The sequence below is a fragment of the Pseudopodoces humilis genome, chromosome 23, assembly GCF_049639895.1.
Source record: "Pseudopodoces humilis isolate 2021_Gansu_Grassland_sample_001 chromosome 23, ASM4963989v1, whole genome shotgun sequence".
Classification (NCBI taxonomy): domain Eukaryota; kingdom Metazoa; phylum Chordata; class Aves; order Passeriformes; family Paridae; genus Pseudopodoces; species Pseudopodoces humilis.
This window is the reverse complement of record NC_142222.1, coordinates 3,287,761-3,315,568: the sequence shown is the minus strand read 5'-3', so window position 1 is coordinate 3,315,568 and position 27,808 is coordinate 3,287,761. Positions and strand designations below refer to the sequence as shown.

Genomic DNA, 27,808 nt, shown 5'->3' with positions numbered 1-27,808 from the left:
GTGTCTTTGGCTCACAGCATTTTGTATGCCTGTTCCTCCATTGCCTCTCCATTCATTGAAATTCTTTGTTTCAGGTTAGAGAGTCTGGAGCAGGGACAGGGCTGAAAGTGTGTGATCTGGAGCAGGGTCTGTTACCTGAAGGTGCTATGTAAGCAGTGCCTCTGCCTTGGAAACCCGGGATGATCCAATACCTGCCTTCCCACTCTGGCTGCTGACTGTCCCAGCTCTTGTCCTGTGCAGCTGCGATCCTCCTCCTTCCCCTAGTGGCCCCTCAGCGTTGTCCTCACTGGCGGGTGCGCCTGAGGCGGCCGAGGAAAGGGCTGAAGTGACGGCCGGGCGTGGCGGGCTGAGTTTGGCCTCTCTAACCCCGGCCCTAGGGTGAGGGCAAGGGTGGGCCCGGGTGACCGTCCTCCCTCAGGGGACAACCCGACCGGGCCCCCGGAGCCCTGACGGGACGGGTGCGGGGCTGGGGAGGGCTCGGCGTGCTCGGGGCAATGGCCCCGCTCTGAGGCGGTGGCGGCGGAGGGACCGCCGGGTTACGCGGGGTGAGGCACTCTTTGGCCGCCGGCGGAAGCACCCGAGCGCCTGGGCTTGCGCACTGCGGCTTATAAGAGCCACGGGGCGGTGCGCAGGGCCGGGCACTTGCAGCTGGGGCTGGCCGAGCGCGGATTTCTGTGGGGGACTGGAGCGGCAGGAGCCCCGGGAGGCGCTGGCGGCCTGAGAGACCCCCGTCCGCACCCTCACTGCTTCCTCCTCTCTCGCGAGGGCTGCGACGACAACAGCGACAGCCAGCCCCGGAGCCGTGGGCCGCGCCTCCCCCCGCCTCGCTGGATGCTCTGGGGTTCGGTCCCTGAGCGGGGCCGCGGCGCCGGCAGCCCCCGCTGTGGCGGGGCCATGGGGCCGGGCAGCGGCAGGGCACGGAACCCCCTTCCCCGCTGAGAAGGCCCCCTCGTCCCGGCGCCGATGCCGCGCTGTCCCTTCACACCCGGCCCCTGAGATTCTCCTCTTTCCCCTCCCCATGCCCGACGGAGCCCCTCGCCTCGGTGACGCCCTGCAGCAGCCCCGCCGGCCCGGGGGTCTGCGGCGGTATGAGAGGAGCTGCCCCCGCCGCCGGGGGCAGCCAGAACCCGGGCAGACTCCCACCCCGCCGCCGGCTGCCGTGAGGCGGCTGTAGCTGGAGGAAGAGCCCCTTTGTTTTCCCTCCGTCCTTCCCGGGGGCTTCATGCCCCGCTGAGGAATGATGGAGGTGGTGGGGGACTTTGAGTACAGCAAGAAGGACCTGATAGGACACGGAGCCTTTGCTGTGGTCTTCAAAGGTCGCCACCGCAAGGTAAACAGCGACGGGCTTCACCCGCAGCCGGAGCGGGGCTGGTTACACAACCCGGGGCCGACAGGAGCCCCTCGGGTGGGTGACAGCTGGTTGGGGGGTGGGAGGGTTGTGTCCTCTGGGGAGTTTTGACGTGGTTTGGGTGTTCGGGGGGAAAAAACAGCCGAAGGGAGGTGCGGGCTGGGCTGAGGCCCGCGGCTGCCCCGCGGCTGCCCCGCGGCCCTGAGCCGGGATCCGGCCCCGGCATCCATAAACCCTTTATTTTTTCCCTTCCCTCAACCCCACCGGCCTGTCCCCGGTCCCACCGCTCCTCCCCGCTGCTGGCAGCTCCCTGCTGTAGCGGCGAGGGGAGAGTTACAGCTGTAGGGGAGGCTGAGCCCTTTGTTTGTCGGGAGGGTCATGTTTATCTCGCTGGATAACGAGGGATCTAATGGAAAATTGTCTCCTTTGGGATTGGCTGAAGATTTCTTAAATTCAGAGGTGTCTGGTTTCCTGGCGTGACTTGCTAATCGCCCCGGATATTCATAGTTACGTTATGGTTTCTTGATGCTGTGAGTTTATTCTGGTGCCTAAAGAGCTTTGCTTTCCAGAAAACAGCCCTTCAGATTTAGCGTTTTGGAGGATTAAGGCAGCGCTCACGGCTTGGAGAGGCACAGTGCAGTGATTTTGGGGTTAAAAAAAAAAAGGGAGAAAGGGAAACGAAAACTTTAAAGGCCAATGGAGGTGCTCCCACCTCCCAAATAAATAGTCAGTTTATTTTTTGATAATATATAAATAGACAATATGTAAGCTTGCTTAAAACAGAGGGGGTTTTGTGCAGTTTTCATCTGCAGAGTATAAAATAGCTTAAAATGAGAAGTCTTTAAAGGACAGTAAAAGTAACTTGATCATTGTGAGAGGTCTAAAAAAGCAGATACATAGCACTGCTACAAAATATTAAATGGAATATAATTACTTGTTGATTTTTGAGGAGTTTTGTTTTAAATGCTTTGGAAGCCATTAAAATGCAGTGTAGCTGAAGGTGGATTTTAATAGCTGTCTAAGCTATTATGGATTGAAACAGTTCTTGATGGTGTCACATGATGTAGTAATAACTGGTGGGTAGAAGAGGGGTGATCTTTCAACTTTTTCTCAGTGTTTTCCTAGATAGTTGTTAGATGATAAAGTTTTTTTTAAAAAAAGTAAACTGACAATACTATTTTTGTTCGCTTCCAGAAAACTGATTGGGAAGTAGCCATAAAGAGTATTAACAAAAAGAACTTGTCGAAGTCACAAATCCTACTTGGAAAAGAAATAAAAATCTTAAAGGTATGTTAATTTGCAGTGATTTTTAAAGCAGCTTTGCTTGAAAAGGAAAAGAGACTCCTGATCTAGTTCATTCCAGGTCATGGGTGGTACCACCAATTGCTCTTATGCTGTTTCTTTGCTAGGGATCCAGAAAAAAAAAAAAAAGTAAGAAAAACAGAAAAAAAAAATCTTCAGTTCTGGAAATGTCTCAGAACAGGTTGCAGTTAAAAGTACTAAATTATTGTGGGACCAGTCTCTGTGCTTTGCATATTGCATGTGTGGGAGACTGTCCTTCAGGATGGCCAATATGGTACCCTTTCCCAGCAGATCGTAGCTGAGGGTGAAGCATCAGTCTTTGATCTTTCTTCATTTTTTTTGCTCCAAGTTGCCTTGAAAGCTGAAATCAGTGAGCTGACTTTAATTCCTGAAGCAGCTGCCCACTTCTGACTTGTGATAATTGCCTTAAAACATGGTTCTAACAGAGGAAATGTAATGGAGCATCTTTCAGTTTTTCGATGTTATTTTAATTTATTTGGGTGGTCATTTAGCATTCCCTGCTCTCTGAATTTCACATCTCATTTCACACAGTTTTGCAGTGATAAGGAGTGCTGCTTTCTTCCCATGTTTCTGAGCTTCTTGAGATACATCTCTACTTTATATACTGTTTTATACATATTATATACTCATTTATTTATTATATAACAGAATTAGTGTTGGGTGTATTAGCGTACTGCAAGTACCTAACAAACAACAGTTTTTGGGCAGTTACAAATAATTAATGAGCTGTCCCATAAGTTTTATTTAATGTAATTTGATTTTATTTTCTTTGTATTATAAAAGTAGGGTTGATTTGAACATGATCTAGTTGGTTACTTCACTAAGCAAGAAATTGTGTTAGAGTGGAAAATTAAATCTTGTCAGCTTTCAGTGCTCATTAGAGGATCTTGTGCTCTGGTACTTTCTGTAACAAGTCACAGACATTAAGTTCTGGAACCAAATGTTTTTATGACCTCTCAAGATATTGCCTAACTTCCTTATCCTGTAAATATTGTCTAAACAGCTGAGATTTCCTCTAAATTCCATCTTACCATCTTAAAAATATTCTCTTTGATTGTCACCAAATCAGTATTATCAGCAAATGCAATTAATAATAGTAGTAGTAATACTAATAACTTTTTTCCATAATACAAATATTTTGTTTTACAGGAACTTCAGCATGAGAACATTGTAGCTCTTTATGATGTCCAGGTAAAACATACTTTGATGCCCTTTTTTTTCATTAAAATTAATTTGTGAAAATATGAATATATATAATGTATGCCAGTTTTTAAATTTTTTTTAAAATTTTTTAAACTTTTAATGAAGTTTTTTAATTAAGACACGGATTTATTATGAATTTATGTTGAATTAATCTGTTTTGTTGCTGTCATCAGTTTGGAATTCAGCAAAAACAAGTGGCAGCAAGAGCATCATCTTGGGGATCTGTGTGACAAAGAAATGTGGTGTTAGCCCTGTGTCACAGTGAGGAGGAACTTAAGGAAGTAAAAACCACAATCACATATATCTGTTGCCTGTCAGGACAGGATACAGTGAAAAAAGCCAAGCAGACACTTGGATCTTTTCAATTAATTTGCTTCAGATTGTTTTCCTCTCTTTATTGCCAGGGTCCTGCCTAATAAGGTGGAGTTGCTCTGCAGCCTGTGTAGGGGAGTGTATTCTGCTTAGGAGTACAGTTTTGTATCCTAAGGCTTGCCAGTGTTGAGCAAAGCTAAATAAGACATGAGGTAGCTCATGCAGGCATTTGTTCTGCTTGAATAAGACCTATACATTTATCTCCTGTGCTCAGTTCTGATTTTAAATACAGAGTTACACTGATGAAAAAAAATTACCGAGAACCACCTTTGGTGCATTGCATAGGCAAAGCAACACAAACTAGAGATTGTGACATTCAGTCTTTCCTGTCTTTACACACTGACATGCTAAAAGCTTTTGGTTTGTGTGAATGTGTGCCTTTTGCTATAGAAATCTGTTAATGTGACATAAATTAAGTGGGCTTAGGTTTTCTAGGTCTGTGGCACACGAGTGACTTTTGGTACAAAGCTGTGATGTTCATCTAACAACTGACTGTGCATCAAAACTTCTGGGTTCAGTCTATAGACTCTGTTTTTCCTGGATCTTGACTTAAAAATTCTTAATTTTGAGTGACATTATCTGGTCTGAGAGGGAAAGCATTGTCTGATGTGCTTCTTGATGAGACCAGGTTTTCTTGAGTATTGCTAAGTGGAAATAATCTCTCAGCATCCTAAATTTAGTACGTCCAGACATCTCAAAAGCAACTGGATTTGTTGACTGAGGGTGTTGGTGTGTGAGTAAGCAGCTGAATTTCAGATTGATCATTTACACTTGTTTGTATGTGAAGGTTCCTTAGTCAACTCTGCAGCTCATCCTGGAGTAGAGGACTAGTAGGTATTTTGATGATTTAACATCTGAGCTTTGGAGAGACTCTTGTTCTTTTGATTTATGCACAAGGAAGTAGACTACAGAGTCCTACAGTTGTCTATGGTTTCTTTACCTGAAGGGTTTTAAAAAACATAACTTTTAGGCTTTTCTGTTCTTCCCCAGGAAAAGGTGACAGGACTTCTTGAATGATCAGTGCTGCTGCCTTTGAGAAGGGGTTGTTGCTGCTTGTCACCAGCTATTGTGTTTAAATAAAATAAGCAGTTAAAGCAAAGAGAAGGGCAAACCTGTCCTGTACCTTGATATATTTCAAAGACATTCATAGCAAACACAAAGCTTGGCAGCAGGATGCTGCTTTTACAGGAGTTGCTTTGCAAGATATGGTATAAAGAGTGTGTCACTCACACAAATAAGCTTTTCCATTTCTGCTGTGTTTGTGACGTGGCAGACATCATTAACTTCTGTGATTACATTAATTTATAACCCAGTAAGAATGAACACTATGCAAGGCATTCACATGTCTAGCAGGCTGTTACGCCTACCAATTTTCTTTAGCATTTCATGTTCTAGCATGTGCTGCCCCTTTTGTTTGCCAGGGTATTGTGAACACAGTGATACAGTCCAGCAGATAAGACTTAAGGATTTCAAGCTATTTCTTAGTTTACAGAAGCTATTTTTTTTCTTCAGTGCTGGAGCCAGTGGAGTCTGTGTCACAGTAGGAAGTTCTCAGTGTGAACAGGAGTCTGTTTTATTTTTGTAATTTTGTTGGGCTAAAGCTTTTCTTAACCTTAGACAGTTTGAAATAAGAAAATGCTCCTGTTTTAGATGCAGTTTGACAGATCATGTAGCTTAATAAACCAATGATCTGATTGTTGCTCTGAGTTTTCAGATAGAAAAGATGGTGTGCAATGAAAGTGGCAAAACTAAGTGAAAAAAGTGTAAATTGATTGTGATCAAGGGTAAATATTTTCACATCTCATAATATTAAATTAATGGCAGTATTTTGAGATTAAAGCTGTATCCCTGCATAGCAATTTGGAATGCATCTTTCAAGAATGAATGTACAGTTATTATCTTATATATTGCAAAAAGCTTAATTTGGATTGATTTTCAGGAAGTAGTTAGGTTCCATCTCCTTCATGTCTCTTCTTTTATGGTTGTTCCTATTGCATGACCCCTCACACAAGTCAGCATACGAAAAATAGACACACCATGAAGGTTTTAATTAAATCCAAGAAGAACTTGTGGACCATTCTGCTGATCATGCATGAACATTTTCAGATCTTCTCCACTGCTGATCCTTCATCTCATGTGAATACCATTTTGATATGTTATTACTGTGTCTGAAGTTCAATTACTAGAAGTGCCCATTCATCTGGAGCCACACCCCAGTGAACTGGTGTGTGCTAATGGTAGCATAAAAATGTTTTGTTCTGCAGCCAGCAGGATAATTGTGCTTGATTTCTGTGAGGTGGACATGCAGCTCTGGCAGGTTTGAGCTGCAGATAAGAATTTTATGTAAGCAGAGCACTCCACTGCTATTGGTGCCACCTCAGAGGGCTGGGGAGCTCACACACCAGACTGTGGAAGCCATGGTGCTGAGGCAACTTGGGGAGATACTTAAATAAAAACCCTCCATCTCTGAGAGACAAATGTTTTTCAGCAGTAGGGCTCTGAAAAGTAGCTCACCTCTAAAAGTGAAATGAATTTTTTTGTGAAATGCTTAAAAAACTCACATAAAATAGATGGATAGCAAGAGAGACATTTGTCACTTATCTTCTTGGGCAAGTGTTTGATTATCTGTCATTCAAGAATGAAAAAACTCCCAAATCTTGGAATGGTTTAAGGATGCAACTGTTTTCCTGTGGTGGTGCTGTGGGATGTCATTCATCCTGCAAATAAAGATCAGTCTTGGATCCTGTTAATTGGGGAAGTGGAGCCACTGTTTCTCAAAAGCAAAGGGAGTCTAAAATAACCCCTAACTCACCAGCATAAAATACACTGAGATCCTTGGATAAAGTATTCCACTGAAGTATGAAGGTATCAGTAAGTTATTTGTAATGTTCTATGTTTAGAGCATGAATTTACAGTTTTGTGCAGTTCATGATCCCAAGTGTGTACTGAGTAGAACTAATCTCTTACACAGTGCCAGACAGTGCCTGTTTTAGCAAATAATTTAATTCAAAGCCTCACTAGAATGTCAGCCCTCGGAATGAAAGCCTGTAATGTATCGTGGAGATGGCATTTTAGGAGAGTGAATTAATGTCCTCACTGTATGGAGTCTGAAGTTTGCTATTTGAGCAGTAGTTTAGGGAGAAGTATTTTCTAGAGTGTTATTGTAGAAACAGTATCTGGATAAAAATTGTTTCTTGTCTTAGCTTGTTGGTACAGAGCAGACAAAAACCTGCAGCTGCTTCTGCTGTCCTTGGAAGCAGAGAAAGCCAGTGGGAATGGAGCCAGAGATCCTTCTGGTTCCTACAGCTCAGCTTTGCTTGTACACAGAGCCTGGGAGTTCTTACTAGGGGTGCTGAGGGGAGGAACTGTTGTTTTAGCAGCAGGAATTAAAGACCTCTGGTTTACCCAAGAACTCCAGTTGCTCTGGTACTATTGCATGTATTTCTTGAGATATTTGCTCCAGGCGTCCTGTGTCTACTTCTGATCTCAATGTCTCACAGCTTTCATTGCCTCCACACTCCCAGCAGAATAGGGGATGTCTCAACATCTTTATTTTTGTCCCCACAGCTGCTTGCTTAAGGCCTTTGTGTTTGTCAATACCCATCCTCTGTGTCTTTGTAGAAGTAATCATATGAGAACATGCTGTTCAAATAAAAAAAATAAAATCCTGCCCTGTAGCAGTGTAAAAGTTTTGGAACACTACCTGACAGCAGATGCCAGCTGAAAGGTTGGTTATGACAGTGCAGGAATGATGCCACTGTAGATGCTGGAGGTTGGGGACAACCAGGATTAGAATTTGTTGTGGCCCACAGAGCCAAAGAGTTTGAGTTACTACGCAGGCCTTAGCGTACCTGCTGTGCCTAGATCCTGTAATTTGAATTTCAGAACTGTTTCAGAAGAGTTACTACACAGTCTTTTGCTTACCTGCTGTGTGTGGACGCTGTAATTTGAATTTCAGAAGTCTTTCACACAATTTTTTAGTACACAAGTGTGCTGAACCTTTGTGCTGAGAGCAGCTGTGCCTTTCCTTGGTGCCGGGCAGCAGAGCAGCCCCTTTCCCCACCTCCCATATATTGGTAAAATACAGCATTTCACTAACAACAAATGGATGATCCAATTCTTGTGGTGCATTTCTTCATGGCTGATTGCTCTTTTATGTGAATAATTGTCAGTATGCACCCTATTTGAATCCTACAGGCACATGTCAAGTGACATTTAGTCTGAGATTTAACATTTTGTCAGAATTAGCAAATGTTCAGTCCTTTAGGTAATAGGAGCTGAACGCAGAATTTGCTGCTGGTTGCACTCACAAAGTAAATCAAGAATGTAATGCAGAGAGAAACAGCCTTTAAAAGATCTGGACCTGTCCTTTTCCATTGTATCATTAGAATTTTTGCCAAATGTATTTAAAGCAATTTTTAAAAAAGTGTGTTTCCTGGCCAAAAAAAAATTATATCCAATATAGCACAAATGAACATAGCAGAAAATTAATCAGATAACAGCAGTGTACAAGCTGTCAGGTTAACTCTCCTGTTTTGGGGACTCTCATCATAAACTGCAATGAAATAAAATCTACAGACTGAAAGCAAAAAGAGTAACTATTTGCCACAGTTTCTGCTTTGGGAATTTACTAAGCTCCTTGCAGACCTTCAGCTTGTTCTAAAGGAGGACTTGTGAACCAAAATGAAATCTAGGGAATGTTTCTGCCAGTACTCCAGAGATCTAGCAACAGCTCTTGGAAGTAACCATGGGTGTTTTGACTTCTTTTTCAATTAATGTTTTTTTAAATGGAGTTTCTGTGCTGAGACTGTGATTCAAGTTGGAATTTTGCATCTCCCAAGACAACTGGTGGAAGCCTTAGATTAAAACATAGCAAGTTTTGGCAAGTATGTTGCCTCTTAACCTCTTTCTCTTAGGTTTATCTGTTTACCTTTCAGAATTGTAAATTGGTTTCCTATTAACTTTTGCTTGCGAGTAAAACTTAGATTCAGAATAAAAAGGAGCAGAAGTAGGTTTTTGTCAAGAAAACTTTCAGCAGCAAAACAAAGATTGCTGGACAAAACTGGTAACTGTTGCAACACAGCAGATATTTGTTTTGCTTATTTATCTAGGTAGAAGTGTAGGTCAGAACAACTCCAGCTGCACTAATTTTGTGATCTGTACATCAGTGCAAATTGTTGAAAGCTTTGTTATCTGTTTCAAGAGGCAGTTTAAAATAACTTGCTAGATCAGCTTTATTCCTGAATGTTAGATCTGAAACATGCTGGTTTTCTAATCTTTCCATTTTGAGCACTTGCTTTGCGTAGTGAGTCAACAGAAATCACAAGTCTGGGGAATGTTGATAGGGAGAGCTTTATTGTTCAGCAGAATAATTTAGAAGGACAAAATGTGTCTTCCAGAACTGTCTTGTCTATTCTGAATGTAGTCCCAAAATGGAGATCACATTCCCAGTCAGGCTGGCCAAGAACTGTAAGGCAAAATTTGAGCAACTCTGAAGGGTGGAACAAGTTCAGCTATTTTGAACTAAAACTTGTGTTGGTGGGATATTGAAAAGCATTTGGTTATGAGTTCAAGTTGGGACAAGTTGTGGCTGGGGAGGTTGGTATCAGTTCTGTGCAAACTGTTACTTCCTCACTATGAATTGGAGAGGACTTTTGAGTCTGGGAAAATGTTTTTGTGGAATCTTTAATTTGCTCTGCTGATTTATTAAATCAGGATTTTCCAAGCTAGATTAAGGAAACATGCTCTGCTTCTTTCTATGACTTTACTTGGTGACTTGTTATTTTTTTATCAAGAATATAAATTAAAAAAAAAAAAAAAAAGAGTAATTCTATCAGAGGGCAGTCCAGTATGGTCTGCAGAAATTACTTTCTGAACAGGTGAGGGCTGGTACAACAGGGCAAATCATCAGCTCTGTGTTTCTGAAGAGAGCGGTTCATTTGAGAGGACTTTGTTTCCAAGGGAATCCAGCAAACGTTTCCTCTTAGTTCTGTGATGAATAAATGTCTGTCATGAGCTGAGCATTACATGCTGCCATAAGCTGCTGGTTTTGTGCAGTGGAGGCTCTGACGCTGTGGAACATCTTTGTGATTCATGGGATTGCAATGCTGGGTGGAAATCCAGGAGCTGAGCTGCTCTCTTGTCACTGGAGAATGGACTTTCCGTGCTTCTTAGCTGGGTTGTTCTTTTCCACGTCACAGTTGTCCTTTAAGTGAAGTGATCCTCAGTTGGTACAATTTTCAGTTTGATAGATTGGGATCTCAGAGTTGCTGTTTGGCATCTTTGGGATTCCTAAAAGACAGCTTCTGTCTTGGAAGGTGCTGTTGCAAAGGAACAATACAAAAAGGAACAATTATATACTTTGAGTAATTTGCAAAGCAAGTAATTACTAATGGGGTTTTTTTCTTTGCTGTATGCACTGAGGTTTTGAGGTGTTTATAGGAATGTAAATTATGGTTCATGTCAGCCACAGCTATTGCAGAGACACTGAACAATTGGGACATCCTGAAATGTGATCTGTTGCTGCTTTAATATTCTATATTGGTTGGAGTTTGCCTGCAATTCCCAACAGATTTGACTCATGCTCCTAGAAACTTGCTTTCTTTGAAGCTAATTTCCAAATGTAAACAAATCTGCAAAATGTGCTTGATGTTTCAGGCTGGAAAGAACCTCAAATACATTTCTGTAACACAGACATGAGTGACTAAATGCTTCCCAAAAGTGAAGCAGGCTAATACAGCCTTGGATTAACCTTAAACCAGGCAGTTCATCTTGAACTGTAATTATTACTATTACCTGTAGTTTTCTGAATGTCTGTGATGGGTTGGCTTTGATGGGTTGTGCCATCTCTGAGCTCTGTGCTGTGTGTGGTACTTAGGGTCGTTATTTTCTCTAGCCTGGGCCCATGGGCCCATTTTTGCTTTTATGTCTCTTTTTTAAGCTTTCTAACATAAGCTGTTAGTGAATGCTTGACAATGGCACCCTGGTGGTAATTCTTGCCAGAGTGGTCAAACTGAACATCTGCTGAAGTTTCAGTGCAAGCACAGAGGAAGGTGGCTGAGTTCACAGTGTTTATTTTGCTGTGCAATGTCCCTTTTGACTTTCTTTGTGACACTGTTTAGCAGAATTTAGTCAGACTGTCTGCAGCCCCGCTTCCCACTGGGGCATGTGCCTGGCCTTGTCTGGTGCCATCTCACTTTTTTCCTTCAGCTGTCTTAAAAAACATATTTTCCCTCAATCTGTCAGCCCTTGTTTATTTTTAAAGAGAAAGGGAGGTAACACACTGTGTAACTAAAAGCATCATCCTGTTCACTGTACACTTCCCTTAGTTTCTTTCCAGTTCTCTTTGTGTTCTTTCCTTTCAATCTTAATCAGCTCAGAGGGAGAAAAAAATACTTTTACTTTATAAAAACTCTCCGAATTTTCAACTTTGTAGGCCCAACAGAATTGTCTTATGCAGGAGACTGTGGAAAACAATGTTGATTATTAGCACAGACAGGTCAGGCCTTTCTTCCCTCATACAAAATAAATGCTTGGGAAAAGGGTGAGTGTTTTTGTTACAGTGAGGTTTAAGCACATATTTATTTTTTTAACTGGATTTGTGGAGTGTGTAGATAATTTACAGTAGAAGTTAGGCAATCTGTCTTTCAGGAACTTTTCCCCAGTTACAAGAGAGGGAATTCAGGTTGCAGATAGGTCATGGGAGGTCAGAGCTTTGGAAAATCTGAGGTGGATGGACACAGCTCCCAGCTCTGCCATGAGGAGCATGGCAGGGATGTGCTTCTGCCAAAGGCTCACTCAGGGAGACACTTCATGGAAATGTTGCCTGATGGTTTTATGTTTTTACATATGAAAATATTTTTGGAAATGTAAAATATCTCATAGTGGAGTGACTTTAAGGTATCTCAGTGATTGAAAAATCCCATGTTACACTTGGTTAATACAGGTACAGACTTGATCTTCTCACATTCTTAAATCATTTTTATTCTCCTCTTTTAGGAAATGCCCAATTCTGTCTTTTTGGTCATGGAGGTATGTGTTAACATGTATGTTTCTGGTTGATTTTAAAGACTTTCAGACAAAACTATTCCTTTGAACAGCTGCAAACTAACAATGGCTTGCTAAATCAAACAATTTTGAAAAGTAAATTATGAATTTTCTATGCCCCACTAAATTTATCAGCACTGTTTGTTTCATAAATTATTCAGTTTCATGTTATGATACTATAAGTATTGATAAAGTGTGACACCTCAAATTATTAATTCCAAATAACTAACAAAACAATTCTACGACAAACAGCTTGGAAAGATCTAATTTTCATTAAAATATTACAAGTAGAAATAATGTAGCAGGTGTTTCCAGTGCTTGTATTTTGAATAAAACCCTTTGTTTTTAACAGTACTGCAATGGTGGGGACTTGGCAGATTACTTACAAGGTAATTGATTACTGTATTTCCCTATTATTTTGCTTTATGTGTTTATATTCTGTATTCCTGACAACCATTGGTGTTTCTCTGAGATTTTTTTGCTTGAGCTTTAATTATGGGCGAATGCAATAATACACAGAAAATGCTTCTTTTTTTTTTTTTTTTTGCCACAACTGAACGTAACATTCCCTTATTTGTCAATGAGGAAGAAGCTTTAGTTAACCATAAGTAACATGCTGAAAAAATGTGTGGGTTTGTATTCCTAAAACTGCATTTTGGGGGCTGTTCCCAGTGTTTTGATTGCACCTGTTCTTCTTTTCTGAGATGTGGACTTAAAAACACTGATTTACTTATATAATAATGCTCTGAAGAAAGAGGCAGTGCTGAATTAGGAGAGATTTTCCATGATTCTGCCCAAAGTGAGGACAGAATTTACAGAATCATGACAAATGGATTCTTATTACAACCAAGATTTTGAGCAGAGATGTTAATCTTCATATTTTTCATGATGAAAATATTCTACTCGCCCTTGTATCTCAGCATGTTGAAGGAATCTTTTTTGTGCACAGCTATTGTTATGGTAACTGTGTGTATTAAAAGCCTAATTCACTTGCCATTAAAACCTTTGGAAAGTCTCAGTGAGATCCAGCTCCTGTGTTCAGTGCTTTTTTGGGCTGCAGAATGAGATAATACCTTCAGAAGAGACTTTTAAAAGTACATCTCCTTTTTTTTTTTTCAAAGTAAGTTTTATCATGGATGAAATTTCTGTGCAGAGTGGTTCTCAGCATCCCCATAATCATTTGTTTAAAGAACAAGTTTTATGGCTTCAGGTTTTAACATGATTGTTGGATGCACTTAATGTGAAGTTCTTTTATTTTCTTGCCTCTGTTGCCTTTTTAGCCAGTTTAGGATTTAATGGTGATTGAAAAGTTTTACAACTGTGATGCTACCAAGTTGAATAAACTACCAGAAAAACACGATTCAGAGTTCTGTAGCTGCTGTAAAACAATATGATATCTACATTGTTGAGAATATTTACATTTGTAGAAAATCACTGGAGACTGGATCATGTTTTCAGCTGATCACTGTGAAGTTTATTGCTTTTACCTAAAGATATTGATATTTACTCTCCTGTGTGCATCACTGCCAGCTAAGGGGACTCTCAGTGAGGACACCATCCGAGTGTTCCTGCAGCAGATTGCAGCAGCCATGCGCATCCTGCACAGCAAAGGCATCATCCACAGGGACCTCAAACCCCAGAACATTCTGTTGTCCTACGCCAACCGGCGGAAATCCAGTGTCAGCGGCATACGCATCAAAATAGGTACATTTTCTCTGACTGGAAGGGTAAACCAGCGCTGTTGGGTTGTTTCCCTCCTCAGGAATGTCTCTCTAGTTCAAGTACTGGATATGGAGTGTATTCAGTTGATGCAAATCAGACATCAAGTCAAGAATGATGAGCTTCATGCTGTGCTGCATTCTCAGGATAAAAAAAGATTGAATCATAAAGACCTTTTTGATTAAATCTGCAGGACAAATCTATTTAGCTGATGTTTCTAGTACTAAAATATTTTAATTGGGCATAAATCTAACTTTTGAAACTTGAAGTAGCCTTTTACCTATTTCAAAACTCTGTGTATGCAAGACTCCAGCTGCAGTTCCAGAGATCCTCCTATGGGTTATTTGAGAGGTTCAGAAATGAAGGTTATGACCTATTTTTGGCATAGCAGAAGGGAGGTTTGGCCTTGTAACAGGGGAGAGATGTCAAATATTCAGGGTACTACCAGACACCTCTGCAGAGGCTACTTCAGGAGTTTCAATCACTCTTCGTTGTCTGTTTTAAAACTACCTTGTTTTTAACAAGTGCTTTCCTGTGCTTTTGCTCAAAAATTGCACAAGGGAGACAAAACTTCCCTTGCTGTCCTTCCTTGATAGCTTCAGATGCTTTTGCCTGCGTGGAAAATTTAGGCACCTGAAACTTGACTTCTTCAACTTGTACCTGATGTAATTTCACTGCAGGCAGATTGTATATTCATCACTCTTAATGAGCCATTTATATTTAGCCAGTGACTTTAATCCTTTCCTGCTGATGCCAGACAGGCTGTTCTGCAGCTGGGGAGGTGCCTGAGCAGCAGTTTGTGCAAATGATGTCACTGCTGCTTCTTGGCTTGCTCATTTGAAAGATAATAGATTATTCTTTTAGCATGACAAAGATTCTACTATTCCATGTAGCTGGCTGGATATTAAATCTGTCTTTTTTCAATCCCACTGTTAATTGTGGCAGGTTTCACTCAGAGACAGGTGATTTCTAGACTGTAAAAATTTGGAAATGATCTTTCCCTTCATTGACCAAGGTTGTTCTTTACACAGCTGACTTTGGGTTTGCTCGTTATCTGCACAGCAACATGATGGCTGCAACTCTGTGTGGTTCCCCTATGTACATGGTAAGGGATATTTCACATTATCTTGCTTATCTCAAACATTCTCCTGCCAGAACAAAATAATTGAGTGCTTGCAGATTGGCAAATGCCTCATGTTGCTTTACTAGGACCAGGGACAGAGTGCAGTTCCCCTTTCCATAGTTTTACTACCCTTTTATTCCCCTTGGGATCTGGAGATCGTGATTGTTAAAGTCAGAGAGACATGAAACATTTCTTAGTGGTTCTTTGTCAAAGGAAGAACTGCTGAAGCCAAGTAAATAACACTTCCCTCTTCTTCCCAAACATGCCAAATGCTTGGATGCTTTCTTCAGTTTTTTTGTGGTTTTGAAACACAGCTTTCATTTTAGATGGAGATGGTACCTCTCAAGCCATGTAATGCACATGAAAACGTTAATTTTCTCTTACATTAAAGTGGTTAATACTGCTATGCCACTAGATTCATATTGCTTTGGCTTTCCTTTCTCTGTTTTCGCTTCTGAGACTTTGCTGTTCTTTCCAGGCCCCTGAAGTGATTATGTCTCAACACTACGATGCTAAAGCAGACCTGTGGAGCATAGGAACCGTGATTTATCAGTGTCTTGTTGGAAAACCACCTTTTCAGGTAACACTTTCTTTCCTTTTCCCTCTTCCCAGTCTGAAGTACATTCCTGGGGGTATTGCTTCTAGTTAGGAAAGCAGAAGAAAGTGGTGTCTGAGTGTTGGTGCTGCAAAGGCTTGAGAATACCAAGGGAGAAGTTGTTTATGCTTAGTCTGCATGATGAGTGTGTTTAATCCAGAGGAAATACATAGGATCTGCAGTGCTCTGCTTGGTGTTTTCTCCTTTAATGCCCATATGCAAAAGTCTCCTCTTTGTGTATGTGTGCTTAGGTACAAAAGCTATTTCCTCCATGAAACCAAGCTTTAATTAATGTACATTTTTATTTGACAGGCCAATAGTCCTCAAGATTTGAGAATGTTTTATGAAAAGAACAGGAATTTGATTCCTAGGTATGTCACCATGGCCTCTCCTGTCACTTATATTTGTTGATTGAACACTTTTTCATCTTGGGGAATGCCTGGGATTCATAAAAATATTTGCTGTTGCTATCTTTGCAAGGATGTAGTGTGATACCAGTGTTGCATCTTGCCTTCATTGTACCTAGCTGAAACTAAATGAGCTAAGGCTGTAAAGTACAGATAGTGATGACTTAGGGACGTGGCAGAATGCTGATTTCCTGAAAGTCAATGTGCTATGCATTATTCAGTGCATTCATTACATTTAATGGATGTTTTACTTCTTCTTGTGTGCAGTATTCCCAGGGAAACATCAGCTTACCTGGCTGACCTGCTGTTGGGTTTGCTTCAGAGGAACCAAAAGGATAGAATGGACTTTGGTATGTATTTCTTTTTCCCTCTTGCTCGTTAGACTTTCCGTGTTAGTTGTATTCGTGTGACCGGAATAATTATCTTGACCTTTCGTCCACAGCCAATTACATGTGAAGTGTTTTTTTTCTTCTGTTTTCATAAAGAAGGCAGAGTAGCTAAAACAAACCACTGGATAACTACTGTCAGTATTAAGTGATGCACATAAATCATGACTTTGTTTTTGAGTAGTGAAATATAAATCAGTTTAATGCTTTCAATTGTGCCCTTTCCTTCAAGGGTTTACTGCTATACCTTAAATTTCATGTTGAAGTCTTATTTCTGTTACTTTAACTAGTGTTTTGGCATCAGACTGGGAGCAAACATTTCTGATCTCCATGTACTGGAAGAACCCACTTTGGAAACACATTATTGAAGAGTTACATCTTGATTAAATCTTTTTAGCTGTATCTTGTATGTCATGATATTCATGCTGCTTATTTAAATTCTATAGCACTACTTGTTAATGCAGTTTTATCATAGCTGCCTGGAAATGTTAATCTTAAAATTTTAGTTCAGATCCAGAAAAAGCTCACAATAATTGGGTAGAATGTCACAAATTTTATTGAGAGTATAAGAGATCAGTATATAAATCTCTACATGTAGGAGAAATAATACATCACAAACATGGACTGTGAGTAACTGATTGCACTCTGCACTCTGGGTGTGCTGATCCCTACAGTTTCTTCAAACATGGGAAATTCAATGTATCACTTGTGGTGGTGGGAGAAAGTGTTTGTGCTTCCAAAGAAAAATAGAAAGCAGAATAGCAGTGATGAAAGTCATGTTTTCCTTGGCTGAGCCACTTAAAGGGCCTCAAAGGGGCTGCTCTGGAATGTGCTTAGCAAAGGGAGTGAAAGGGAGAGTTTATAACAGAGCCCAGTCGCCTGTTGTTAAAGTAAAAATAGCACTGGAAATGTTGTTGATCTTCCAGCAATATAAAGTAGAACAGCAGGTGTTGTACAAAAGCTGGAGAGCACCTGATCCCTGTGTTAAAGTTAATAATTACATTGTTCAGGCATTACAGCTGGATTCCTTCCCTTATCAGGCCATGGAGAAAAGTGTTGCTGAAGGAAGAGAGATACTGCAGGCCTCATATTCTTTCTCTTTTTTTTTTTCTCCATGTTATTTGCTTATGTCTGAGGCACAGCATTGTTTTTCCTCCAGTGTTAGGACATTAAAGTTCACCCAGCTCAGCAGCTGGCTCCCACCAACCCTCAAATTCCCTGAACCAGCGGAACACTGCTCCTTGCAGAACAAAACTTTCCATGTAACCTGGTGGCCAACTGGTTATGCTCAATTAAAAGTGCCTCAGCACATCCATTTATAACAAAAACAAAGTATTTCTGATGTAACAACAGTGATTTCACTGAGGAAATTGTTAAAGAAATGGTGTCTAATTCTGGTTTATGCCATGAGCTGGCTGCACAGGTCATGTTCTGCTGTTGGGAGGTGGCATGGAGAATGGCTCTGCTGGGATATTTTTTTTTTTTTGCCAGATAAGTGTTGCATTAATGGCTTCAAAAATAAATGTCAATCCTTGGGAAAGGCAGAGCTGAAAATACTTTCAGTATCTGATCTGAAAAATGCTCACTGTTTTGAAAAGCAGACTCAAACTGAATTACTACCACAGAGAACATAATTTCCTCAGCAGTATAGGGAGGTTTCTTGTGTACATGGCTTTAAGTGCAGTCACAAGATGTCTTCTAGTGATTCAGTCTGATTTGCCTTGCTGACTGATATTTGAAGTTATTCAATTGATTCTTGTTTCCTTTCCAAACTCTGTAGCAGCACATACCATAGAAAGCTTTAATCTTTTATAAGCTCTTCACCCTCTGGCTGTGCAGTGTTGTTTCTGGGAAGGCAACCATTTATCACCATCTGCAACACAGTCTGTAAATTCTGTCATTTGTACATCTACTCACAATGGTGGTTGTTTCTTGTTCTACAGAAGCATTTTTCAACCACCCTTTCCTGGATCACGTTTCAACAGTGAAAAAATGTAAGTAGTTGGTTTGGGTTTTTTGGGATTTTTTTTTTCACTTTTTTTTCACTTATTTGTGTGAATGATGAATGTTGCAGGCTGGGAGGGAGAAGGATCTGCCAAATATCACACTAAGTGTTTATGAGACATTTTCCTCAGCCTGCCTGTTGTTGTGCTCTGTTATGAGCCTGAGTGTTGAATCCTTTCTTGTATTATGCCAGACTGAAATGTGATACTTAATTACTTGTTCTTTTGACGTCTGCACTGAACTTAAATACCCTCGTGTGATTGAGGATGTGCTGTTCTTGTAAGTTGTGTAAGGGCTTATGAATGAGAAGCAGTGAGGAAATTTGTTTGAAATTCAGCCTTTTGAAGTCTTATTCCCTTTTTTTTTCCCCCCTTCTGGGTTTTTCTCTTCTAGCTTGTCCTGTACCAGTGCCCACATATCCAGGCTCAGTCTCTGGCAGTTCCTGTGGTAGCTCTCCTTGTCGCTTTGCTTCTCCTCCAGTAAGTTCTGTGTTACACAACATCCTCTGAAAAATACTAACTGTAATGTTTAGACAAGAATTAATGAATTTTTAAAATCTTTTAATACTTGAACACTGTAAACTGTCATGTTTAGGAGCAAAAAGTAAGGAACACCCCTGTGTTTTCCTTAAATGCCATTAACACTTTGGTGCTCTCTTGCTCCTTGCTCCTTGTGTTGGATCTTTTTTTTGTGTTGGAGGTTTTTGTTGTTAGTTTTGGTCAAGGTAAAAAAAAAAACCATACAAATATCAAATGCTGGAGCAGCAAATTTTAGATATTCTGGTATGGTTTGCAGTGTACAGCCTGTTACAGATAAATTTTGAATTGGCCCTTTTGGCTAAGGCTTCTTGTTACAAACCAGTGACTTCAGTTTTTTGTGACATTTGGAACAGGTACATCTGTATCACCAGGAATGATTGAATAAATCACAGTTGTTTAAACTCACAGCCTAATCAGTATAAAACTGACACTACAGGATTATCCAGTATTTGAAATGTAATAGTTCAAAAGCATTTCTGCTTTCTGAATCTGGATTTATAGTGGGTATTTTTAACTTTCTTTTTCCCACCGTTCCCCTCCAGTCCCTGCCAGACATGCAGCACATTCAAGAAGAAAATTTGTCTTCCCCTCCACTGGGTCCTCCTAACTATCTTCAAGTCTCTAAAGACTCTGCCAGTACCAGTAGCAAGAACTCCTCTTGTGACACAGATGACTTTGTTCTTGTCCCACACAATATCTCTTCAGACCATTCATGTAAGAACCTTTCTTATTTTTGCATCTCAACCCAATTTTTTTTTCATAAGACACTTCTACTTCCTGTTGTTCTTTGGCTCTCTTTGCTCTAAATGTATCTGAATTCAAACTGAAATTAATTTATGTAGTTTAATTCCTCTTTGGAAGGAAACTCTTTGGTACTGCATGTCCATCTGGGACATTTTCATCTTCAGCTGAGCAGCCAAATATGCAATAGGGGTGGTTTAAAGTTATGGAAAATAGTGAGGCTTGGCAGTAGAAGAGATTCAGTTGTAAACACCTGCTGGTAAAAGACCCAAGGATTCTCCTGGAATTCTTTGTGGAAGCAGGCACTTTGTTTCCTCCAAACTCATTTATAGCTCATGCTCTAGAGCTTTAAATAACAGGTGTAGGTAAAAAGCATAAAACACTTCTAACATGAAAGGTAAAACATCAGCCTGGGCTTATACAAAGGAAGCACTTGGATGTAGCACATTCATGACATGATCCCAACCTGAATTACACAAAGCTGATTTCTGGACGATGCCACCAACTTGTGGTAAATATTTGACTAAATGACTGTCTGAAGGATTTCTGCCATCCATTGTTGTAAACATCCCAGTGCTGATGCCTTGTACTCCTAAACAATGGAGTTTGTTTCAAAATTATTATTATTAATATGGCAACAACCCACAAACAGACAGCAAAATAACTTGGTGAAGAACTCCCTTCCCCAGTTACATTTTTGTGGGGGGTCACATTTGAGATATTTTCCTACACAAAACTTTTTGTGGGAAACTTTTGTATGTTCACAGAAATGTTTTTCTCTACAACAGCAATATGGAAGATCTGATTTTTTTTCTAATTCTGCTAGCTGATGTGGGTTTTCCATGTGTTCCCTCCTGCAGATGATATGCCTCTGGGAGCAGCTGGCAGGCGGGCTTCCAGTGAGTTCTTGATGTGTGGAGGGTAGGTGTGCTGAGCTTCTTCCAAAAGAAACCTCTTCTAAAACTGATGCTGCAGAAGGGGGTACTGGGCTTTTGGCACTGGGTTGTCATTGCTCTGTGGACTTTCTGAAAGATAAACAAGAATTGGAGTATCTAAGCAGCTTGAATTCAGTTTTGCTGCCAAGTAGAGAGTTTCTCTGGTGTGAGGAGCTGTCTTTTGATAGTGGTTTTTGTTTTTACAGGCAGTCACCATTAACTATTTCTGGAAGCTCAGGAACTGTACAGAAACCATCCTCAGCCTCTTCTCGAAATGCTGTTTCTGGTACAGCTAACAGGTGTGTGATGCAGCCTTGGATTCTCTGCTATTTTATGGTTTTGGCTTCATTGAATTACTTTTTAAATTGTGAAACTGGACTAAAATAGAAGCCAGACCTCTTTTCTCCAGGCTCTCTACCCTTCATGCCTTCTCTGGTGCATCCCCAAAAGATTTCCTTAAGGAGTTGACAGCATTCTTTGTTTAAAATTTGAACTGTTTAAAAACAGAAATTTAGGGACATAACTGACTTGTTTTCTTTGGCATTGGGAAGCACAGCACAGCCTTCATGTAGCGAGTCAAGATGTTGAATGCAGATAGATTTTAAGAAGTGTTTGTGAGAGAAGAGGAACTGTGAAAGCCCACATTGCTGTGGATTTATGTCTCGTGGCTGGCTTGGTTTGTCTGGTCACTGGGTGTGGCTTTTGTGCAGGTGATTACTGTGAATTTCATGGTTGTGTCTCACAAGATGCCAAAGTCACATGAAGCAGCTAAACATGTATTGCAGGTTTTCCATCAGCAGGACTGGTAATTAGTCCCCTTTCTTCCACATGGCTTTAGGCTTCAGTTTCTGCTGGTTTAAAATAGAACTGATTTTCATCAGTGGGGCCTGAAATCTTTCCTGTGTTACACTGGAAAATGTAAAGCTTAATTATGGTGTTTAACTACTCATGGAATGTATAAGCAGAATTTGTTCAAGTGACGAATTTCATGTTTTCAGTACAAACAGAAAGAGGATGAGTGGCTAACTGGGGAATAAAGCTATTATGTTGGATGTATTTTTGACTTGTGCTAGTGCTAGAGGGCTGCAAGTCAGCATTATTTGTTTAGAAATGCTTGTCACAAGAAAAGTTTGTTACTTTGTGCTGGTCTTTGTGCAGTTGGTGAAATCTGCTGACAGGGGCTGTCGATACAGCTTTTAGCCTCATGTTTTATGTTTAAGGGCAGATAATGGGAATGGTTTCCCTGTAGAGAACCATTTGTTCTGAACTGGCCATGTACAGTGTAGTATAAATACACTGTACTTTCCTAAGTTGTATCAGGCAGAGTTTTTATAGTTATAAAATATGAGTTGAAAATATGCCAGTTGTGTTATCTGTATATTAGTAAGAGCTAAATGGTCATGTGATTAGAAACAGGTGGCTACTGTTTGTACTATAATAGTTTGATTCAGGTACTGGCTGAGTTAATTCAGTAACTGCATTTGGGGCTGCATGGGGCATGGACTGAAGAAAGCAGTGTGTGTGTGTCTGGTATTCTACAAGATGCTGGTTTTGGGGTTTGGTTTTTTATTTCCTGACAAACGTTCTTTCATTGTGGGTTGTTTCTTATGGTTTTTTGGTGTTTTACAAAAGGTTATGCCCTGTGAAACAGTGAATCTTTCTGATTAGCAGATGAAACTGAATTAATTGTGCCCATAGTTACGCTGCTTTATGTTGTGTGTCTTCACAGACAGTCTTTAGCCAGAATGAGCAGATTATGTCGAGGTGGTTCACTCTCCTGTGGTTTATTACCAGTTTTATCCTCTGGATCTCAGAGTAACAAGATTTGCATGCAGCTCTGCACACATCTATATTGCATTTCCTCTGACTGGTAGCAAACCACATCAGACTGGAGGATGCCTGGCCAGAGCTCAGCTTTGGGCCTGAGCTGGGGAGACCTGATAGGAGTGTGCCCCTGCACCCCAATCACACAGCACTGCTGTCTCCTGTTAGCTCACAGCTCAAGAGCTTGCCCGGACTTACCTGCAAGGCTATATGAGAGCAGGGAAAGTAATTTTCCATGCTAAGTTCTTGAAAAGTTGAAGTGCCTTCATGGTCTCCTGATTGTCACTGCCACAGTTCAAATAACATCTGCTTTCCTCTCCTGGGGAGAGGCTCCCTATGCTCCCTGAGTGTGCTGTGTAGTCATGGCAGGCTGCCCACAGCCTTCCTGTGGTTTCCACTTGGGAGTCCTTCTCCTTGCCTGGAAGTTTTCAGGCTTTCTGCTGACTGTGTGCCCACAGCCAACTTCCAAATTACTCTGGGATCCAGAAACTGAGTGGCAACAGCAGGACAAACTTACTTTCCTTTGCTAAGGAGGCTCTGTGATTATTAGGAAGTAATATTTCATTCTAAGTGGTAGCAAAGAGAATAGGACAATTACAGTAAAAAAACCCAGATTTCTGTTCAACTGGAGCCCATCAGTGAGTCTTGTAACTGCCTGTCTTCTAGAGAATTTTTTTCACATTTCTTCTAAGAATTTGTAATCTTTCTTTAAAGACATGGTCAATAAAGGACCAGATAGTAAAATTATTATCTTCCAAACAGCCAATTTGTTTGAAATTCCTTCTGTTGAATTCTGTTTTCCTTTAAAAGTGTTGGTTGCTGATTACATGCAGTGGTTTGAGTCCCTTATCATGAGGCACACTGAGGCCGGGCAGGTCACTGGCACTCCAGCTGAACTTGGGCAATCTGCAGTTGGAATCTGTGGATTAATGTTCAGGTGTGTGGTTTGGCTCCTCCTGTCAGGGGTTGGTTGTTGCTTTACATAACATGTTTTCCTCCTGCAAGTTCACAATGTCTCTGGGGATATCTCTGCCTGTGTTTCGGTGGCTTTTGTCCACATTCCAGCCCTGCTCTGAACTTCCTGTCCCTGGCGCTCTGGGTTTTCCTAGAACGCTATTTTCAAGTGTGGTAAACACAGCGGTGGCTTGGCAGGGAGTCAGAGGGATCTGGAGATCTCAGTGGTGTGTGACCAAGGGCTGACTCCTAGCTCCATGTGATCCCAGCCAATGCAGGGAAGGCAGGGAGTCCTGAACAGTTTCCTGATCCTCCTCCGTGCAGTGTTGGAGCTGGCTTAGGACAAGCCAAGATTGTGGCAGACTCAGGGAGCACAGAAGAAGTTTATTTGCCTGTTTCCTAGATTTCCTCCAAATTCCTACAGTACAATTCTGAGAGAGTGAGACCTTGCCTACCTGTATTCATCTCCTGTCTCCATCTCCTGTCTCCACACCTTCCAACTTCAGGCACTGTCAGCCTTCCGTGTCCCCCCGCAGCGAGACGGCGCCGATCCCGGTTCCCACACAGCTCCGGAATTACCAGCGCATAGAACAGAACCTCTCTTCTACTGCCAGCCCTGTGTCAAACCCCCACGGATCACCCAGGTGAGGCTGGCCTTTTTAACTCCCTTCTCTTGGGTCTGGTTGGTGTTTGCACCCTGACAGATGTCGCTGCTTTTTTGCTGATGTGATTTATTTTCCACACTAAAGAGACGTTTCAATGATAGCAAATAAAAGCCCTTCACAATCTCAAGATTCTTGGATGGGCACTTGAAATGTTTCATGAAAACAAAATGAGCTTGTTCTTTTACTCAAAATGCAACCCAAGAAGGTAAAAAGATGAAGTCCTGCTTTTTTACAGCTCTTTGTGTATTGCATGGCATTACATCATGAACTGGTATGTCAGTAATAAGTTATGTTTTGTTTTCACACATGTAGTGATGAGATGAATGCTTTGTTCTGTAGAATATCAAGGAAACAATTTTGGGCATGCTAATTAACCAGCTTGTCCCATTACAAAGCTCTAGTGAGCCAGGCTTAGTCTCTGCCTTGTAGTCTGCAGGATCAGGCTGGTGAAGGTCAAAGACTCATAAATAGACTACTCAGAACTCTGGAGATCTTTACAAAAACAAAACCCAGAGTTTCTTGCATATTTTTTCCAGGATCCCTGATTTGATTATAGTTGCTACATTCAGGGAAATGACTTTCCCTTAAATAATCTGTTTTAGTTATCTGATCTGTATTCCAGACCCAATATGAAAATTTTGTCAGAATCTTTGCTGATTAAAAAATGGGCATTTACAGCAATACTTGGTTGTGAAATAAAAGAAAATTATGATCAAATTTTTTGAAGATTAGGGTGTACTGAGGGAATGTTTTAATGTTTCAATGTTCTCCAGTTAACAGACTATTATGGTACTCAAAGTTTAAAATCTGTGGTAACAAAGGGAATTAAATCTTGATTACTGTCAGCATGGAAAGTTTAGCTTAAGTTCTTAGCTTTCTCTTGAAACACCAGTATTTCCTTTAACCGATCAGGCTGTCGGGGGGGATTCTGGAGTTTCTCTCAAGGAGGCAGTGAGCAGAGTGTGTGTGACCATTCTTTTCCCTGGCCAGAGCCGGGATTGTGAGACGCTCCAACACCAGCCCCATGGGGTTCATGAAGATGGGCTCGTGCTCTCCAGTACCAGCTGACACTGCCCAGGGTGTTGGGCGCAGGTTGTCCACAGGATCTTCCAGACCATATTCTCCTTCACCACTAGGTAAGCACAGAAATGTTTAGCAATTAGTAAAGCTTTATCTGAAGCAGTCATTCAGAACTCGAATTCTAGCTTGAAATTAATCTTAAACCACAACCTGCCCAGCCAGGTCATGTGTGCAGAAATAATTCCTGTTAAATGGCTCACAGAAGTAAACTAACTAGGTTTTCACTTGCTTTATCTTTGTAAGTGAAGTGTAAATCCATGTTTTGGTTTTGTTTGCATAGTTGGAACCATACCTGAGCAGCTTGGACACTGTTGTTGTGGACAACTCCAAGGACATGAATCAAGGAGTAGAAACTTCTCAGGTGAGTGATTTCAGACAATGCAATCAGCATTATTTTGATAGAGCTTGTAGAGCATTTTGTGAAGGGGTAAGAGAGCCAACACACATTTGAATGGGTTAATAGGAGGCACTGAGTTTTTGTGGAAACAGCCCATTTGTGGCCTGGGTGACACCTTGGCTCATAACTAATTCCCTACACAATAAGATAGCGACTGAAATTTCTTACTCTCAAGATGGAACAACAACTCTGATGAAGCCTGTCTAACCAGGGCTGGTTTATAATGAATGGTAGTAACATGCTTCTCAGAATCTGGTTTTGATAGACCAGCTCTGTCATGCCAGTTCTCAGAAAAGGGAGGCAGAGCTGCCAGTGCACAGTGTGCAACATGTTTTCGTCATTCCCTTGGGAAATCGGCTGGGATCTGATGTTACTGTTGCTAAGCAGTCAGCAAGCTTTGCAAGTCATAAATTATCATGGCATGCCAGCAGGAAAAAAAAAATCAAGAAGAAATAGGACTTGAAGATGTTCTGAGACTGTTAAAGATGGAATTGCACTGTAATGCCAGAAGGATTGGGTATAAAAATATGCAATTCAGCAACTTGTTCTTCTGCTCTATGCTCATTTTGGGTGCCTTTTCTTCTCCAACTAAAATACTTTTATTTTATACTTTTTATTTTGACTTTCTAAGATGTGGTATTGAAACTGCATTGTGAGTTTTTCTCCTATTTAAACACTTATCCAAAACCATCTGGACATGATGGAGCCCTCGCTTCTTGGAGTCTGGGAATGGTTTCATCCATATGAAATACGTTGTATGATGTGTCTCAAAAATTTATTTTATAATTGCTGTGCCATTGGCTGGCTCAACAAAAGGAATGAGTGAATCCTTAGATTTGAAATGATCTCTTAAAAAGTGAAAAGGAGTGTGTATGAAGAGAATAGAAAGCCTCGTGTTTATTTTTCTTATTGCAACTTTTCTTTGGATAGAGTCTTGTCGGGCTGTTGGTTTAGTGTCTTTTGCCAGTATCAAACTGACTTGTAACACACCATAGCACTGTTTTTATGGCTGGCAGGGGCTTTAATGTTTCATTTCTTCATATGTTTTCTGCATTCTTTTCCTCCTTGGTTTCACTTCTTAATTTGAAATGACTACAGTGGTATTTCTGTTTGTACAATACCACAAATTGCAGCAAGTCTTTGTCAGCATTTAAATGGGTATGGGAACCAGTTTTTTGCTTTGGGTGAGGTGAGGTCATCTGAGCTGAGATTTTTCTAAGGACTGAAGATGTCTTTCGTAATGTAGCTTCTAAACTAATTGAGCTGGTCTTGCTGCCAGTGACAGCAGAGGACACACTTTTAATTTTAAAAGCAGCCTCTGGGGTGGCAACAACACTGGAACAGTAACCAGTGAGGTTTCAGACTGATTCTAAAAGGCAGGTAAAGACTTCCCAGTGCTGTGAGACAGACAAGCAGAGGGATTTCAGGCAAGCAAATTCTTGGCTGGAAAGTTAATGAGAAATAGACTTGATCCCTCTGCTAGAGCTTGCAGGCAGACAGGCTGTTCTGAAACATACTGCCTAATGGAGTGGAATGAAATCAAGATGAAGTAGCTCATATTCAAAATCCAACTAGCAAAAACATGGGCTTAAGAAGGCTGAGAGATATGTTGTAACAGCTGGGCACTTTACTGAGCAAACTGCAAGAAGTTTGGGGGTAGTTTTTTTGAGCAGACATTTATGAAATGAAGCCTCTCTCAGAAGATTCTCCTGGGCAGCTTTTAAAAACCTTCTCTAGTTGTATGGTTCAGTTTTTCCCTCTTTCATTTTTTTTTTTTTTTTAGACATGAATGAAACTCACTTCAGTGTCAGTTCTTGGAGGTTACAGACAGGCATTTTCTCTGAGAAGCTGTGACCATAAAGCTGAAGTCTGATGTTTGTAACTTTGCACAGCTCCTTATCATGAGACACAAAAACACACACCAGGAACAGAATATTTCATCAAATTTCAGGCCTGATTTTGAAAGAGGAGGGGCATCTTTGCGTAGGTAAAGTGTTCACAAGAGTTATTTCCCCAAAGCCCTCTGTTTAAATGATAACTTAGAGCTCTCCCATTTGCTTTAGAAGAAGCTGCACTCCCTACCTAAGGACTTCCTCTGTCAGTTTTTGAAAAAAGATTCAGTCTGACAGACTAAAAAGTAAACAACT

At 41.0% G+C, this 27,808-nt stretch overlaps 1 protein-coding gene across 1 annotated transcript in view; it reads left to right on the top strand.

Annotated features, from left to right (window-relative positions):
* Positions 1–641: 641 nt before the first annotated feature.
* ULK2 (unc-51 like autophagy activating kinase 2) overlaps positions 642–27,808 on the top strand; it is a 36,340-nt gene continuing 9,173 nt past the window's right edge. The window contains exons 1-18 of the mRNA XM_005525722.3: positions 642–1,330; positions 2,543–2,635; positions 3,821–3,862; positions 12,245–12,277; positions 12,645–12,681; positions 13,823–13,996; positions 15,043–15,116; positions 15,613–15,714; positions 16,042–16,100; positions 16,404–16,486; positions 18,466–18,516; positions 18,920–19,005; positions 19,608–19,779; positions 20,667–20,727; positions 20,948–21,040; positions 24,026–24,163; positions 25,175–25,320; positions 25,545–25,625. Coding sequence (XP_005525779.2) covers positions 1,238–1,330; positions 2,543–2,635; positions 3,821–3,862; positions 12,245–12,277; positions 12,645–12,681; positions 13,823–13,996; positions 15,043–15,116; positions 15,613–15,714; positions 16,042–16,100; positions 16,404–16,486; positions 18,466–18,516; positions 18,920–19,005; positions 19,608–19,779; positions 20,667–20,727; positions 20,948–21,040; positions 24,026–24,163; positions 25,175–25,320; positions 25,545–25,625 — 1,618 coding nt within the window. The 5' untranslated portion in view covers positions 642–1,237. The remainder of the gene's footprint in view (positions 1,331–2,542; positions 2,636–3,820; positions 3,863–12,244; positions 12,278–12,644; positions 12,682–13,822; positions 13,997–15,042; positions 15,117–15,612; positions 15,715–16,041; positions 16,101–16,403; positions 16,487–18,465; positions 18,517–18,919; positions 19,006–19,607; positions 19,780–20,666; positions 20,728–20,947; positions 21,041–24,025; positions 24,164–25,174; positions 25,321–25,544; positions 25,626–27,808) is intronic.